This window comes from Anastrepha obliqua, chromosome 3, assembly GCF_027943255.1.
Source record: "Anastrepha obliqua isolate idAnaObli1 chromosome 3, idAnaObli1_1.0, whole genome shotgun sequence".
NCBI classification, from domain to species: Eukaryota; Metazoa; Arthropoda; class Insecta; order Diptera; family Tephritidae; genus Anastrepha; species Anastrepha obliqua.
In genome coordinates, this window is record NC_072894.1 from 32,765,938 (window position 1) to 32,782,647 (window position 16,710).

Genomic DNA, 16,710 nt, shown 5'->3' on the forward strand with positions numbered 1-16,710 from the left:
TTTTGTTAGGCAGAGTAAAGGAAAAGTCAAGGAGACAAAATGCTATAGAAGATGTTAGACAAGGCAGACTAATCTAAAATAAAATACAATAAATTCAAAAAATTAAAAATGAATACAAAAATGAATTATAAAAAAATTAAACAAATAAAAAATTACAAAAAAATAAAATAATAATTATAATAAAAAGTATCATTGTATAAGAAAATAGATGAAAATTATATAAAATAGAAAAAAATGAATTAAAGTAAATTAATAATAATAATAAAAAAAATAATTCGGTGGCCGCCGTAGCCGAATGGCGGCTAACGTCCAGAATTCGGAGAGATGATAGGTGTAAATCTCCCCAAAATGAAGAAAACGTTTTTTTCTAATAGCGGTCACCGCTCGGCAGGCAATGACAAACCTTCGACTGTATTTCTGCCATGAAAAAGCTTCTCATAGGAAAAAACCATTTGCCGTTCAGAGTTGGCTTCAAACAGTAGATTTCTGCATTTGTGAAACAACAACAAGACGCGCAGCACAAATATTAGGAGGAGCTCGGTCAAAGGGCGTTAACTCCTATATATATAAAATAAATAAATAATTGGCGCATACACTTCTGTTAGGTGTTTGGCCGAGCTCCTCCTCTTATTTGTGGTGTGCGTATTGATGTTGTTCCACAAATGGAGGGACCTAGAGTTTCAAGCCGACTCCGAACGGCAAATATTTTTATGAGGAGCTTTTTCATGGCAGAAATACACTCGGAGGTTTGCCATTGCCTGCCGAGGGGCGACCGCTATTAGAAAAATGCTTTTCTTAATTTGGGTGTTTTCATCGAGATTCGTACCGACGTTCTCTCTGTAAATACCGAATAGTAATCACGCACCAACCCATTCGGCTACGGCGGCCGACTCCTATATATATATATATATATATATATATAGATAAATTAATAATAAAAAAAACAAAGCATAAATATACTAAAGTTTGGTTTGGTAAAATTTTTTTCGAACTAAATTGGAATTTAAAACACGAGCATAATAAATTTGCCATTCATAGCAAGTTTTCAAAGAAGTAATAAGTTGTTTTTGCTTGCAGGAATGAACAATAAAATAACAACATTTTGAGCAGTTTGGACTATTTTTGTTTTCTTTCTGCCTACTTAAGTATTATTTACTTGTATAAAAATATAGTTCATTGTCTAACAAAAACAGAATCAATCTAACTTTTAAACTTTACACCAAAATTGGAGAAATTCCGTAAAATTGTAGAAATAATACGTGTTGTTGTTGTTGTTGTTCTGGAAGTGGTTGAGTATTTCTTCTGATATAGTCCTAATTAGCGACCAGCACCATTTTTCTATCACTGTTCTCGCGAGATGATGTCTTGTTTTTTTGTTTTTTCTTTTTTTTGCTTGTAAGTCAGATCCACTTTGTGAGATTCAAGAATAGCAGCAAATTCTTTATCTCAATGCCTGAGATGTCATTAATTTGCTGTAAGCAAGGCTTACCGAAAGAGCGAAGTCGTACCCTAGCTACCCCTGGACATTCACGGCAGCAGTGAAAAGACTTTCCTTCACCCCTTCCGCTTGAAAGCGTTTGCAGATGGGATTAAAGGGGAGATTGAGCCTGGCTGCATTATCCCCTACCTTCCAATGACCTGTAAGTGTTGCAGTGATGCGTGAAACGTTTGGTTGAGAGCATCCTAACATTCGTCCATCATATATGTATGTCCTTCCAAAGCTTTACAGTAATTTAGCATTTTTGCATCGCTACTAAGATTCGTTTGCTGAGAATCTTCTCTACAACTCTTTAGTTCATTCAAAACTCGATTATACGTCAATGATATGGAATTTAATCCATAATTTCCATGACTGTTTCATTGACTTCTCGGGCTGATTAGCTTTCATAACATATAGCCAGCAAAGCTCTTCGTGTTCAAAATGCTTTTTATCTCCATGTGCTAACAGCCAATTGGCCCATGAACCGATAACCAGAGCTATTTGTGGAGTTAATAAAATCTCAAAAAAAAAAAAAAAAAAAAAATAAATAAATAAATAAAATTAAATAAAATAAAGAAACAAAGTAAATGTTGAATTTTTCATCTCCAAGGTCTCATTTTAAATCTTCCATTGACAGTCTGTACTGTTAGCTTGTTTTGCGTTTTTATGGGAGATGTTATTAACTTTTAAATTAGAAGTAGGTTAGGTTAGGTTAGCCAGGTTGCTTGTCTAAGACAAGACACTCGGTGACCTTAAGGCGACCTGCATTTGATATCCATCCCCTAACTAAGTTGCTTAAACCATTTAGATGTTTTTAAAAAGGTAAGTAATCCCTCCCGTTAGACATTTTGCAAATGGCAGAAATCAATGTGAAGTACACCCAGCTTACTGGCTAGGGTGCCGATAGTGCAATTATCGGTTGTAACATCTCTGAAGACGTGAGGACGCTGGCAGTTTATCTGTTGAATCTTTGTACTTTTAAGAATCTATTTTGGCCAGAGCGCTTTGGAGACCCTGCAGTTAGTAGTCAGAGACTACCTTCTATTGGATTACGCTCAAGTCAATGGCAGTGTACGGTTCGTTTAGAGGAAAGCTAATGCCCTCTACCACTCGCTGAAGGTCCAGTTTAGAGCCGTTTCTTGCACACTAAAGAGTGGTTGGGAACCCAACAAAGTGTGGTGTTGTGTTCCTGGATTCTTAAACACATCTTTAATTGATGCGCGCTGAGGCCAGTGCCTTGATCGGTGCTTGACTATCAACAAAAATGGTGAGGTTTGCCGGGCGTAAGTCCATTAGTCTTACCGTTTACATTAGTAGTAAGTAAAATTGTATACTTGTGGAGTGTAAGGTGTATCGGTCATATAATCTACTAAATCAATGGAATTGAAAATGAAATGAACGACTACTTTTACCTAAGTCTTATCTTCATTTTGTATCTTTAGTATGTAAAGTTCTGTAACCATAGATAGGTAGGTAGGTATAGTGGTTGTCAATTGACACACCTAGGCCTGCTGTAGGCCCATTGAGATACCACCAGGGTTGTCCCCTCTCCTCACTCTACATTGCCGTCATTGAACCAACTTGTGGCCTTAGTGCATCCAACAAGGCCTGTGTTTTTTAAATTGGCTACTTCTGCCAAGTTATTCAAGCAATTTTATTATAAAATATTGAACCTTCTTCTACCCAGAGCCACGCGCCCGCATAGAGAATGTTCTATAGTCTCTTCTTTTTCAATGTCGTTACAGCTTCTGCAATAGTCGTTATAGGTTGCTCCCAGTCTACTGGCATACCTGCCAATCAGACAATGGCCTATTAGAACCCCAAGAATATTTCTCATGTTCTCCCTGTTCAGTTTCAACAGTCGGCCTGTGCGGCCCATTATTTTTTCTGGCCACGTCATTCTACTTGTTGCACAGGTGAGCGACTGAGTCTATAGCCCGTTGGCAGCTCTGATAGTTTGTTTGTCTATAAGCATCTTACAAGTTGGTAAAGGTATAGGTATGTTTGCTTTGTCTGGTTGGATCGGTAATGTGGTACTCAATCTCGCTGGTTCATTTGCTTTGCAGTTGCTTGCTATGTCGCTGTGAGGCGGCACCCAGATCAGGTTTATTGTAAAGTACTGTGAAAGTTCTGTTAAAACGTCGATACATTCTTTTATCGTTTTCGAGTTAATATTAGGTGATATTAATGCTTTCACAGCCGATTGGCTATCTGAATATATATTTATTTCTCTTGTGGTGAGAACCCTTTTCTTTAGGCCTAACAGGCCTTCCCTGATAGCCAGAATTTCAGCTCGAAATACACTACAGCACTCATCATTATTATCCATTTACCCCATTGTCCCAATCTTTTCTCGTTGAGAAAGTTGTGGTAAAGGATGTGTTTACATGCAGCTCTACTGAGTTATGAAAATCTGTTGTTTGATGTAAGAAGGGGTATCCATCTAATATTCTTGCGTGACCCCTCCTGCTAGTGGCTAGGTTAGAAGATTCTCTTAATAGATAATGATAATATAGATAAAATTAAAACGAAATGAAATGAATGAAATTTTAATCACAATTATTGTTTTCAATTGGAATTTCAAACGATTTCTCAACCATTTTTATCTTTTATTAAATTTTACTATACAACTCAGCGAAGTTTTTTATGTAGAGAAAATTTGAAAATAAAAAGTGTAAAAATTAGAGATAATCTGCGGGATTTTTCAGCAACTTCAGAAATGCATTTTATTATATTAAAGTCTCGCAATACTCTTAACCATAATTTGTGCTCAAAATATTAATTAAAAATCGTGGAGTTGTGATGAAAATTTTGTAGCGTATTTCTAATTTTTGTTTAAAGTTTCAAATTTGGGTTTCTTAATGAGCTTCACTTTGTTATAAAAATGAGCTTTAAAAAGAAAAAAGAGAAGCAAAATATCCATAAATGGTCAAAATGATGAGGTGTTATCATTTTGCACAGCATTTGAGAGTTCATGGAGAGAGAAGTTTGCAGAATGGAGAAGAGCTGAACTCCATTCACCGTTTTCAATAACGAGCTCTAAAACTGCAGCATATGCAGAAAGGCTACAAGTAAATTTTGTACGGACTAGTAGGTAGTTTAATAGCACATAATTTTGAGCTACTGAAGCAGCTGCTTGGGATAGATATCAGGCCATATCCCAAAATACTTTGATTAAAGTTGTTGGTAATGGAACAATGCAACCTATTTTGGTTTTTTATAAAATTCACAAAACCATTCATTTATTGCAAAACTAGTTTAAAAAAGTCAAATAGTGGTTGGATTGTGTTTGCGAATTGCTGAAGGGTGTTGTTGTTGGACGGTTGTCATGATTGAGGTCTATGAAGTAAAGGCGAATTACGAGGTTGCATAAATGCATACAAATTGTGAAAATTGGATACAAAAGTTATGAGATTTGCATGGTTGGTTGACAAATGTCGTTTGTCTTATCGCCAAGGTGAGTGGTCAAGTGGTTTGATATACTGCTTGATTTCTTAGTTTGGGGTTGCTTGCAAGGTGAGGCATATTCCCATAAGTCAATAATGGTTTGTGAATTGAAAAACGCGATTCGATACAAGATTGTTAAATTTGAGCCATAATATCACGAGGCGGCTACTTGTTGCCCTCTATTGTCTGTTTTTCACATAACTTCCATGCAAACACCAATTTCTCTCAAATCAAGCTTGTGTTCTAAGTCTTTTGTTTCAATACGAAAGTTTTATAATTTGAGTTACTAACTCAATTTTACTTACCCTCTCCGTTCGCACTACGCCTTTCATCGGCATTCTCTTCGTCACTATCGATGTGCGGAAATGAGTTCCCCAAACAGAAGAGCGGCAATGCCGGTGAAGTGGTTGCTGAATTTGTGGAGCCTGTAGACATTTTCAATGGTTCCGACGTGGAGCCATTGTTGCCTAGCACCCCATTGTCCGCATCGAGGGTATTGTGATTGTTGTTGTGGTTTGTGTTGCAACGCAATAGCTCATCGCTGGAGGTGCTTCCGCTACTGCCACAACTCTGTCCCGACGATGTGGAATTCATGCTGTCCTGTCGATTTGTCAGGCGTCGCAACATAAATTTATTGTTAAGCACTTTGTTTTTGGTAATCAATTCGCTGCGTCGTAATGCGCATTTTGGTGAGTTGGTAATCGTATTGTTGTTGCTACAGCGCACTAAGCTACCGCTATGGTTCCGGTTGCTGCCACTGCTACTGCTGCGCACACTATTATTGTTGGCCGCATCAGCCGCCAGGGGCACTACTGTTTTCGACGTCGTCGAGGCAGGCATCTGCAGCTCATTCAACGAGACCCGCTCGATGCAGTGCTCAACGCCCACAAGCAAATGTTGCAACAATTGTGGCAATTCGTCACTCGTCAACATTTCGAGTGTTAATATGCTCAGATGTGTTGGTGGTTTTGGTGTCGCTGCTGCTACAGCTATTGCTAATGTTGTTGTTGTTGGTGGTGCTGGTGTTGCGTTGAAATCAATGCAATGACTTTGAATTTTGATTGACGCTGCTGCTTCCGTGGCAGCTAAAATTCCTGTTGCACTTGCGTGTGTCAGTTGTTGTTGTATGCTGTTTAAGGCGTTGCACCAAACTACATGCAATTTAGGAGCTTCCGTTGTATCAACTAAAAGGAAGAGAACAAAAAAATGGTTGTTTTAATTGTTTATTAATGCATGGGTGAGCATACAAGACTATTGCTGAGAATAACTCTCCAACTATGCGAAAAAATATGAGCATAAAATGTGAGAATATTGTTGTTGGCAGCATTATGTTTTTATTAGCAGAGAATGTAATAGTAACAGTAGCTTCTCTTTTCGGAATGCTCTGAAACAACGAACAGAACTTACCGAGCCGACAACTATAGCATATTTTGAGAACATAAATGTATTTACATTTTGGTTTGCCGAAGAGGCGAGTGCATGGTAAGCACAGTGAGTGCTAATGTATGTAACGGATGTGCGTATATGGGTTGTCTGGAACTGCGCAAAGGAATTACATTGGTTTTTGCAGGCAAGTGAGTTAACAGGATGACTGGTAGATAGTTCTTTTGTGTTTTGTTTTTGTGGCTGTAAATATTTTATTAAGGGGGTATTCTGGTCTAGACGCTTTAATGTAAAGTATTTTTAAAACTAAAATTAAAAAAAATGAAAAACATTATTACTATCCATTGTTTTATGGTTTTTATTAATATTGGAAAAGTATGAAAAAACTAATAAAAAAAAAAAAAATAATGGAATTACAGGCCGGCGGAGTGGGGGCTACATAAAAAACCGTGCTCCATGGTTGACATGATTCCAACCCTTGTAGTGATATAAAACAAACAAATTAAAAAATTCTTCATTAGTTAGGATGTCGCTATTGGATTACGCCAAATCAGAAAAAAAAGAAATTCACAAAATGGCGTCAACATGAAAAAAACAAATTTTTTTACCTTTCCAAATTTTTTAAAAATACTTTAAACTTAAATTTTTCAAAATTCAAGACAGGCGCGATAGGCGGTCAAGTAGAACTTGAGATATCATGACGACCATCTCAAAAAAAATAGTATTTTTGAGAAAATCGCGTTTGAAGTTTGAGCAACAATTAAAAATGCCGAATTTTGTGCCTTAAAACTACGATTTGCGGTCATCGTTGATTTTCTGTTATCAATTGAAGAAAAACGCTTTGGGAATGGTTTTTTGGGTCACTCCCAACTACTCTGCCATCATTTCTTGCGTTTGACCATCATCTTCATACAACAATGCTTGCAATTCGGCCTCCTCAAACTTTTTCGATGGCTGGCATTGCATGCGGCTTACTCACCAGACTTGGCGCCTTCCGATTATCATTTGTTTGCATCGATACGCCACGCACTTTCCGAGCAGCGCTTCTCACGAAGAAGCCAAAAAATGGCTCGATGATTGGTTTGCGACCAAAGACCGCCAATTTGTTTGGCGCGGCATCCATAAATTGCCTGAGAGATGGCTATTATGTCACTAGCGATGGCTTTTATTTTGAAGATTAAATTTGTAACCATTTTTTGTTAATAAACGTTTAAAATTGAAAAAAGGTATACACCGGTATGTATAGAATAAATAAATGTTGTATGGGATACAAAAGTTTTTTTGGAAAGAATGAGTCCTCAAGTCGTCCGCTAACATCTGCCGTTTATTGTGCGATTCGCCTCGGCCGGCTTAGACGCCACGTCACAAAATCCGCTGTATCTCCAAAAATAATTCGAATTTTGAAAAATCCGTTGAAGGGCATATTTTTGAAGGTCTAAACTTTGAAAATATGCAAAAAAATCGACTTTTTCAAATTTCTAGACTAGAATACCCCCTTAAATATGCGTACATGCAAATATGTATGAGCATATTTTGAAAATTAAATTTATATGAAATTAAAATAAATTAATTTTCGATTAAAACTCGTTTTTAATGAATCTTTAATTAAAATTAATTATTAGTTAAAATAAGTTTTTCTTAGAAAATTGTAGTGTAAATTTTCAAACTCTGACTATTTTCTATTAATTCATTTTTTTTGATATTTTAGAAAATATCTCACTTTAGTGCTGCCTCATAAATTTCATATTAAAATTGCTTAAGTGGTTTTTTAGAATGCATAGAAATGACTGCTGTTTCTTATTTAATTTGTCTTTTTTCTTATAACTCTAAAAATCTTAGACAACTCATTAAATACAAGATAGGAAATCCACGTTTTCTCATGTCGTATGTATTTTTTTATTGTTTTGTCACAAAATTTCTTAATTTTTGTTATGGCAGTTAACTCGATAATTCACTTTTATTTGGCGATTTAAATTTTCACTTCTGGCGGCAGTTCTTGTAGCTGCCTACTTATTTTCTTAATTGCTTTTTAGTTTAGTCTGTGAAATGCTCATTCAAAATTTGTGTCAAACAAAAGACACTCAAAAAGTTTTTACTTTTTACTGTTATAAATGAAGAATTTTTAAATGAAGAAATTTATTGAAAAGTTAAATAAAATACAGGTTGGTTGGAAAGCAATGAAAGGGGCACCAGTAGATGTATTAAATTTATATGCCATTTTATTACTTCTTCTTTCATTTGAAATATAATATGAAAATATAAAAGATATATTAATAAAATTTTATTTATTTAATTAAATTTTTACTATCTGGCTCTTAATTTTTTGTTTGAAGTTGGCATGTCGGTGTATTTTTCTACAATTGAGAAAAAGAACTGCAATACTCGGTGATAAAATCTCTTGCTTTGGAAAGTGCGGGTATTAATATAGCAATAGAAATTCATCAAAAAATGGCAAAGTTGTTATGGGAGTTTGTTCCTTAATTTCTTATTGTGCATTGATGGGTCTTAGAGTTTAAATGTTGACGTATAAGCGATAAATACGAGCCACTTCGAGGTCGTCCAAAAAATAAGACAAAACCAGAAATCATTGAGTAAGTGTATGATATTTTTGTGAAATTCCTGGTACTATAGGCATCTAATTTTACAAGTCCGGCACAGCCGAGGGATCTATTCTCGGCCCCGATCTCTGAAATCTGGGCTACGATGAGATATTGGGCATAGAAAAATCTAGTGGGATACGCGGACGATATAGCAGCGGTTATACCAGCTCGGAAAACTGAGGACGCTAGTAGGAAACTGAACCAAGTCATGATAAGGACGCAAATATGGCTTGAGGCCTGGAACTCGCCAAACATAAAACCGAAGTCATCCTTATGAAACGAGGTCAAATGACACTCAGCATGCAAATAGGCGACATGACCTTAGTGACCCAAAAATTAGTGAAATACTTATATATTCCACTTGACTGCAGGCTTACTTTCTGGGCACAAATACGGCATGCGGATACCAAAGTAGCAAAGATCACGGGTATGCTAAGTAGATTAATAGCAAACATCGGTGGGCCAACACAGAGCAAAAGAAAGCTAATTATGGCGGCTACAAGTTCAATTCTCCTGTACGGCAGCGAAGTATGGGGAATTCTGCTAAACTGCAAAACCAAGGGCAAAGCATTGGAGGCTGTGAGAGTTGCCTCATCCTACCGCACTGTCTCAGGCGCAGCAATTTTCATGATTAGCGGGCAGATACCCGCCGACCTCATGGTCCGGGAACGAATGGATGCGTGGGACTCCAAGAGGAAATACGTTATCACTAGCTTCTCAGAACAGAGCTGACAAACCATGCTGCGATGGCAAAGCCGATGGGACACTCAACCGAGTGGCAGATGGACGGCGAAACTTATTCTATAAATTGATAAATGGGTCCCAAGGGAACTTCGAGGAAGTGAACTACTTCTTAACTCAGTTCCTCTCGGGCCGCGGATACTTCGTGAGATACCTATACCGCATGGGCAAGGTAACCGATTCCAAGTGCATATACTGTGAAGCGCTGAACGATGAACACATGTTTTTCAGGTGGCTCGTGGAAAGAAATGCTCTGAGGGAGCATCGCCCCGAGCAATATAATTAGCAAAATGCTTGAACGCGAGGGCAGCTGGAACGCGGTAAAGAAATACATCGAGAACGTACTACGAAAAAAAATTGACCTCGACATATTACAACAAAGCGAAGCCGCACAGATAGAGACCCAAGAAGACGGACCTATAGCATGAAAGCTGGCTACAAATATGGTGAACCCAGGCGTGGGGGAATAAAATTGGTCCTTTATGGATGCCGTTCTGGGCCCTCCCAAAGTAATGTAGAAAGCAGTTCCGGGAAGGGTGTCTCTCCGGAAGGAGAGGAGGGATCATTCTAGTGACCACACCACACGACGCAGTAGACGACGGCGGCTGTAAGGGCGAAGGCATTTTGAACCCTACCTCACTCACCAAAAAAAAAACTATTGCAGCTAGGGAACAGTATTTTGCTAAGCCCCGAAAAATCGTTAGAAAAATTATTGGAGTAGTCAGGGAAGAGAGTGCATTTTAATTGAGGAAGATTCCTATTGAAGAAGAAAACCGATTTCATTTCAAAAATCCTAAGGCCATTGAAAGAAGTAACGTCGTATATTCGGAAAAAAAAATTCACATAAATCTTGAAATACCTATTGGTAGATCGAGGTGGAAAATAGTAGCGAAAAATGCTTAATAAAACTGCAAAGTCCCTGAAGCGCACTGCCTAACGTCTTATTTAGTCCTGCCATAAGTTCTGTTACACGTTAATTCCGTTATAATATTAAATTATAATAATTTTTTTAATGAAATCATCCAAATCATAAAAAAATTTAAATTTTAATTCGAAATGGTCACAATTTGCTTTTTCACAAGCACCATGCCTGCCCTATCGTGTGGACGATGACAACATCCAATGGGGCGTCACCTGAAGTGCTTGAGAGAAGAGAGAAGAAAGGTTCTGCAGAAGAGGCTTGGACATTTGCACGTTAGCGCCGGCGAGTATTGTAGACAATGAAACAATGAGCTTTACGACGCCATATACATAGAGCAGCGAATAAGGTGGAGAAGAACTTGGCTTCACTTGGTGTTTCCAACTGGCGCCGGTTAGCACGAGAAAGAAGCGAGTGGCGCGACATGTCAAGTCTAATTAGAGATGATCTTCATTTGACTCTCATATGACCGCTCAATTGGCCTTCTTTTGGCAATGCGCTTGAAGAAAATTAGACTCGATAGATGTAAGCCGTTTCTTCGGTGGCACGCGGTCAGGTAAACGGCCAGGAAAATATTCTTTCCACAGTTGAGAAAATTTTCACTTTTGAAGAGTTTTTAATAAGCAGAACTAGAGAATCTGTGATAAAACTTCTAAAAAAACTATGTTGTTCCGAGGGATTAGCGAGGCCACTAAGCAGCCTTCGTAATGGTTTGGTGGGGAGTGTCTTGTAAAGGCGTTAGATCTCTTCATTTCTGCGAAAAAAGGGTTAAGACCGGGACAAAAGCGTATCAAGAGGATGTCTTAGAAGTCGTGGTGAAGCAGTTCAGCAGTATCATTTCAATGGAGAGCCTTGAATCTTCCAGTAAGATTTCGCTCCAGCCCATAAAGCAAAAAACAACTCAGTAAAGGCTAAAAAAATATTCCTGTGTTAATAGCCGCAGAAGATTGGCCGTCTGGAAGGCTGATCTAAATTTGATTGGACTACAGTTTGCATTCAGAATTGGAGAACATGACCTTTCGATGACCTCGCAGATATTTGGAAAGCCTCTAACAATCTTTAGTTTGAACAGCGTCGTCAATATCCATGGAAACTGTGCGCGCTGCAATAGCTGAATGACCTAATCGTTTGGAGCCGTGTGTAAAAGCAAATGGTGACCATTTCGAATGAAAATAATTTTTTTTATTGTATTTAATACTAACTTCAATAAAAAAAATTATTATTGTTTCATATCTATAGCAGACTTAACTTGTAACATAACTTATGGCAGAACCAAATATATAAGTACCTGCAGAAAATATAAAGACAAAGCGAAACTCTTCAGAAGATCTTCTGTAATAAAAAATACTTAAACCTACACACTTATACATTTACACACTTACCACTTTTCACACACAGATATAGATCGCCTGGTCGCACTAAGGCATTATCAAGCGGCCCCAAATGTAAAATAACTTCGCCTGTTTGAGTTGTAAGTGGCCATCCTTTGCTCCACAGAACATTCTAAAATAAGAGAAATTTAACCAAAAACAATTAGGATTATTTAGTAAAAGCGCATACAATTTATGAGAGATGAAATTGTATTTTTAACTACTTATAATTTATTAATTAAGGGGTCCCGGTGGTCTAGAATTTTCAAAAAATCGATTTTTGTGTTTTGATATTTCGAAAGTACAGGCTTTTAAGAATATACTGCCAAATTTTTAAAAGGATATTCCCAGTATTTTCTATTCTACAGCCGTTTTAGCAGGTAGAGTCAAATTCGTCAAGCAGCCACTCTCAAAATTTTAAAGTCAATTACCTCAAAACTGCTTTTTTCGGCCTGGTGTTGTCAAAAAAAAAAAATAAAAAAATAAACAACAAAACAAAAAAAAAAGTATTCAACTGAATCGTCTGAAATTTTAAAATGTTGTTCACAACATCAATGGTTATCGTCCGTACTAGAATCATAATATTATTTAAATTTTTTTTTTATTCAAAAACTGAAAAAACCCCGATTTTTAGAGTGTGAAATTTAAAAAATTCTATGTAGTAGCGGGACATAGCTACAGCCTTACTGATTAATATTTTTTTATTGGTTTTTGTGTTTCAGATAAATAGAAAAGCCAACATGGATAACACCAAAATGGTCAACTTCAGTGCCATTTTTAAAATTATTAAAACTAAAAATTTTTTGTTTTTTTACTTTTGTATGTAAAAGAAGTTAAATAAAAAGCCCAAAAATTTAGATATCGTTTTTCATTTTTTTTTTTTTGTAAAAAAATCGTGAAAATACTCCAAATTTTCGAGCTCTAGACCACCGGGACCACTTAATTCCTGCTTTAAAATTATTAAAATTAAAAAAAAAAATAGTTTTTCATTTTTGTATGTAAAAGAAGTTAAATAAAAAGCCTAAAAGATTTAAATATCGTTTCTAATTTTTTATTGGAAAAAAACCTCAAAATACCCCAAATTTTCGAGCTCTAAATTAAAAAAAATTTTTTTTTTCATTTTTGTATGTAAAAGAAGTTAAATAAAAAGCCTTAAACGTTTAAATATCGGTTTTGTTTTTTTTTTTGTAAAAACGATCCTGAAAATACCCCAAATTTTCGAGCTCTAGACCACCGGGACCACTTAATTCCTGCTTTAACATTTTTTTTTTTTCATTTTCTTTGTAAATGTAGTTAAATAAAAAACCCAAAAAAATTTAAATATCGGTTTTCATTTTTTATTGTAAAAAAAATCCTGAAAATACGCAAAATTTTCGAGCTCTAGACCACCGGAACCCCTTAATTCCTGCTCTATTTTTGAGCACAAATTCGACTAATATCACTTCCTGATTCTACATTAAAGTCAAAAGAAAAGAAATTGTGTTTGTCCATTTGATACAATAAACCCCTTTAATTTAAAAACAATAACAAATATAAGCTTTCTACAAAAAACCTATACAGACACTGGCACACGTTTATGTCGGTACACATATTAAAAGCACACATACATACATACACGTGCACATACGTGGCAGACAATTTTCATTTAATTTTTAGTCATATTCAACCTGACCGCCTATGGCAAGAATGCATGCAACCATTTTCCGTTTGCCCCAAAAAAATACGGAAACAGTGCCGACATAATCGAATAAGCAAAAATTATAAACTTTTCAATGCGCCAAGATTGAGTAACAACAATTTGAACCACCAATAAATTTTATAGTCTATTGTAGCTGTATAGATTTTTACATCATATGCCGAAAAATTTGAATACATATATACATATGTACATGCACACATACATGCATAATATTACGTATTATGACGACAGCAGCGATGACGACGATGACGGCGATGGCCGCGTCGACTGAAGTAGTGCTTGCCACAAATAAGCACAATAAGGCAGGCGAGTGAAAGAAAAAACGCGGCATGCTAACGGTAAGAGTGAGAGCAATGAAATGCTTAGGAATGGCAGTAAAAACACCGGCAGCTAACAACAATTGTATGATCGGTTAGCTTTATTGTCGGTGAGAAAAGCGGTTGATTAGTGAGGGTGCGGATAAGTGCAGTGCTCTGCTCTGTACCGCCAAAATAAATGCTTATATGCCACAGTGGTGGTGGAAGAAAGATAAAATGCCATGAAGCAGTTAACTTTTGTCGACAGTTGAAATTATGTTAACAACACCCGCAAGTGTAAAAAACAAAAAAATTCGCTTTATTATACCCGTGCACGCTTGTGCACCAGGGTATTATGACTTCAGTCACATAACGGCATGAAGGAATTGAGATAGATATAGATATATCCACATGCACATTATGAAAGCAGTCGATCTGGCAGATCCATTCGCTATTAATACAGACGTAAGACAAGGTTGTCCCCTGTCGCCTTTTCTCTTCGCCATCGTCCTTGATGATGTCATGAGCCAACTGACCCTGCACAAAAAAAGCATCGTATGGAGTTTCACCAGACATCTTGCGGACCTGGACTTCGGCGATGACATCGGCCTGCTCTCTCACAAATTCTATAATATTCAAGCGAAGGCGGGCAGACTAGTCGCGCTGGCACGCACTGTCGGACTTAAGGTGAACATCGCCAAGACCAAGGCCATGAGAGTGAACCACAATAACGCAAAGTAGATATTGGTTGACGGTTGCTCGGTGGAATTCGTCGAAAGCTTCCGGTACCTCGGCTGCATCATAACGGCAGATGGTGGAGCAGATGAAGATGTCAACTGCAGGCTAAACAAAGCATGGGCGGCATTCGGACGAATGCATACAGTATGGGGGAGTTCGCAAATCTCCAGGCGCACTAAACTACGAATATTCAGCTCATGTGTAAAGGCCGCATTGTTGTACAGAAGCGAAACATGGCTGGTCTCTAACATCATCACACATAGGCTACAATCCTTCATCAACAAATGCTTCCGCATTATCTGCAGAATATTCTGGCCGAACACCATCAGTAACGCCAGTCACTGTGGAGATTAACGAACGAGGAACCCATTCTGAGGCAAATCAAACGCAGAAAGTGGCAATGGATAGGCCACACATTGAGAAAACCACCAGATAGCATCACGAGAACGGTACTGGACAGGAACCCGCAAGGGAGCAGAGGTCGCAGTCGACCAAGAAACTTTTGAAGAAGGTCGATGCTGTGCGAACTAGCAGAAGTCGACGTCTTATGGGACGGTGCAAAAACAACAGCACAGAACCGTGTACGATGGAAGAGTCTTGTCGAGGCCCTATGTTCCCGAGAGGAGTGAACAAGGAAAAAAAGTCGATATGTTCATGCCTGTCTGTACGCACGATAACTTGAGCTGAAATGAATATATTTGAGTGAAACTTGGTACACTTACGAGAGAGGTTCAATAAGTATTCGTGCTAGAAATGAAGACACCATTTTTTCAAAACACTTTTTTTATTTATTTTATTTTCAACATAGTGCCCTTTTAGAAAAAAGAAGGGAGAAGTGTATCCCCAACGCTCTGGCCATTTTTTTAGCCCCTGTTAAAAAATAGCATTTGTCTAGCTCTCCAAAATACGCCTCTGTCTCGGCGATGACTTCCTCGTTTGAAGTAAATTTTTTCTCGCGAGCCATTTCTTCATATTAGGGAACAGGAAAAAGTCGCAGGGAAGCCAGATCATGTGAATACGGGGGATGCGGCAGCAATTCATAACAAAATTCATGCAGTTTGGCAGCGACGACTCCCGAGGAATGTGCTGGCGCGTTATCATGTTGAAACAGCACCTTCTTTTTCGCCAAATCGGCTGTGTCTCCCTCAATTTTTTGTGAAAGCGGTCCAATAACTCACTGCAGTATTGTTCATTGATCATTCTTCCTCTTTCTAAAAACTCCATGAGGATAACGCCGTTCGCACCCCAAACAGTCGTCGCCATTACCTTTTGGAGCAGATTCACCGGGAGAAATCCATTGTTTTGATTGTTGCTTAGTTTCTTGTGTGTAATGAAGAATCCAAGTTTCATCAACGGTCACAACTTGACGCAAAAATGTCTTCGGATCTCGCTTAAATTGCTCCAAACACTGCTTCGAAACCGCATTCGCTTGCTGTTGCTTGAGAGCAATCGAGGCACCCATTAGGCCGACAACTTTTTCATCGCCAACTTATCGTGTAAAATATTAATTCTCGTTCACGTTGACACACCTATGAGCTCTGTTACTTCGTGCACTTTCGTTCGTCGATCACCGAGAATCATGTCGTGGACTTATTGAATGATTTCTTCGGTGACCAGGTCTGCCGGGCGTCTTGGTCGCTTCTCATGAAAAACGCCCCATCTAACTGTGGTCATGGGTGGCGAAGCGTGCCCATAAACAGCGTCCAACTTACTTTCACTCACTCACTCGAATAGCTGCCAAATCCAAACTAAGATGTCAATCAGTCTAAAATTCGTTTTGCCATCGTTTGATAGATGACAGCACACGATGCTAACACCGACTTCCCTCAGGAACGCCCTTTGTCATCAAACGCGGGTACTTATTGAACCGCCCTCGTATTACCCCATATTCAGGGGATTTTGTTGGTATTTAAAATTGGGCGAAATCGGTCAATAACAACGCCCACCTACCATATAGTGGTAATTTCCAAAAGAAAAAAATTCAGTTATAAAACAAAGAAATTTGCTCAAATTTGGTACTGAGATGAAACCAAAAAA

At 37.8% G+C, this 16,710-nt stretch overlaps 1 protein-coding gene across 2 annotated transcripts in view; it reads right to left on the reverse strand.

Annotated features, from left to right (window-relative positions):
- The window catches only part of LOC129242809 (uncharacterized), a 169,622-nt gene extending 163,657 nt beyond the window's left edge, over positions 1-5,965 (reverse strand). For both annotated transcript variants that reach the window (XM_054879666.1, XM_054879665.1), the window contains exon 1: positions 5,233-5,965. In XM_054879666.1, the coding sequence (XP_054735641.1) occupies positions 5,233-5,860 (628 nt within the window). In that variant the 5' untranslated portion in view covers positions 5,861-5,965. The remainder of the gene's footprint in view (positions 1-5,232) is intronic.
- Between the last annotated feature and the right edge of the window lie 10,745 nt (positions 5,966-16,710).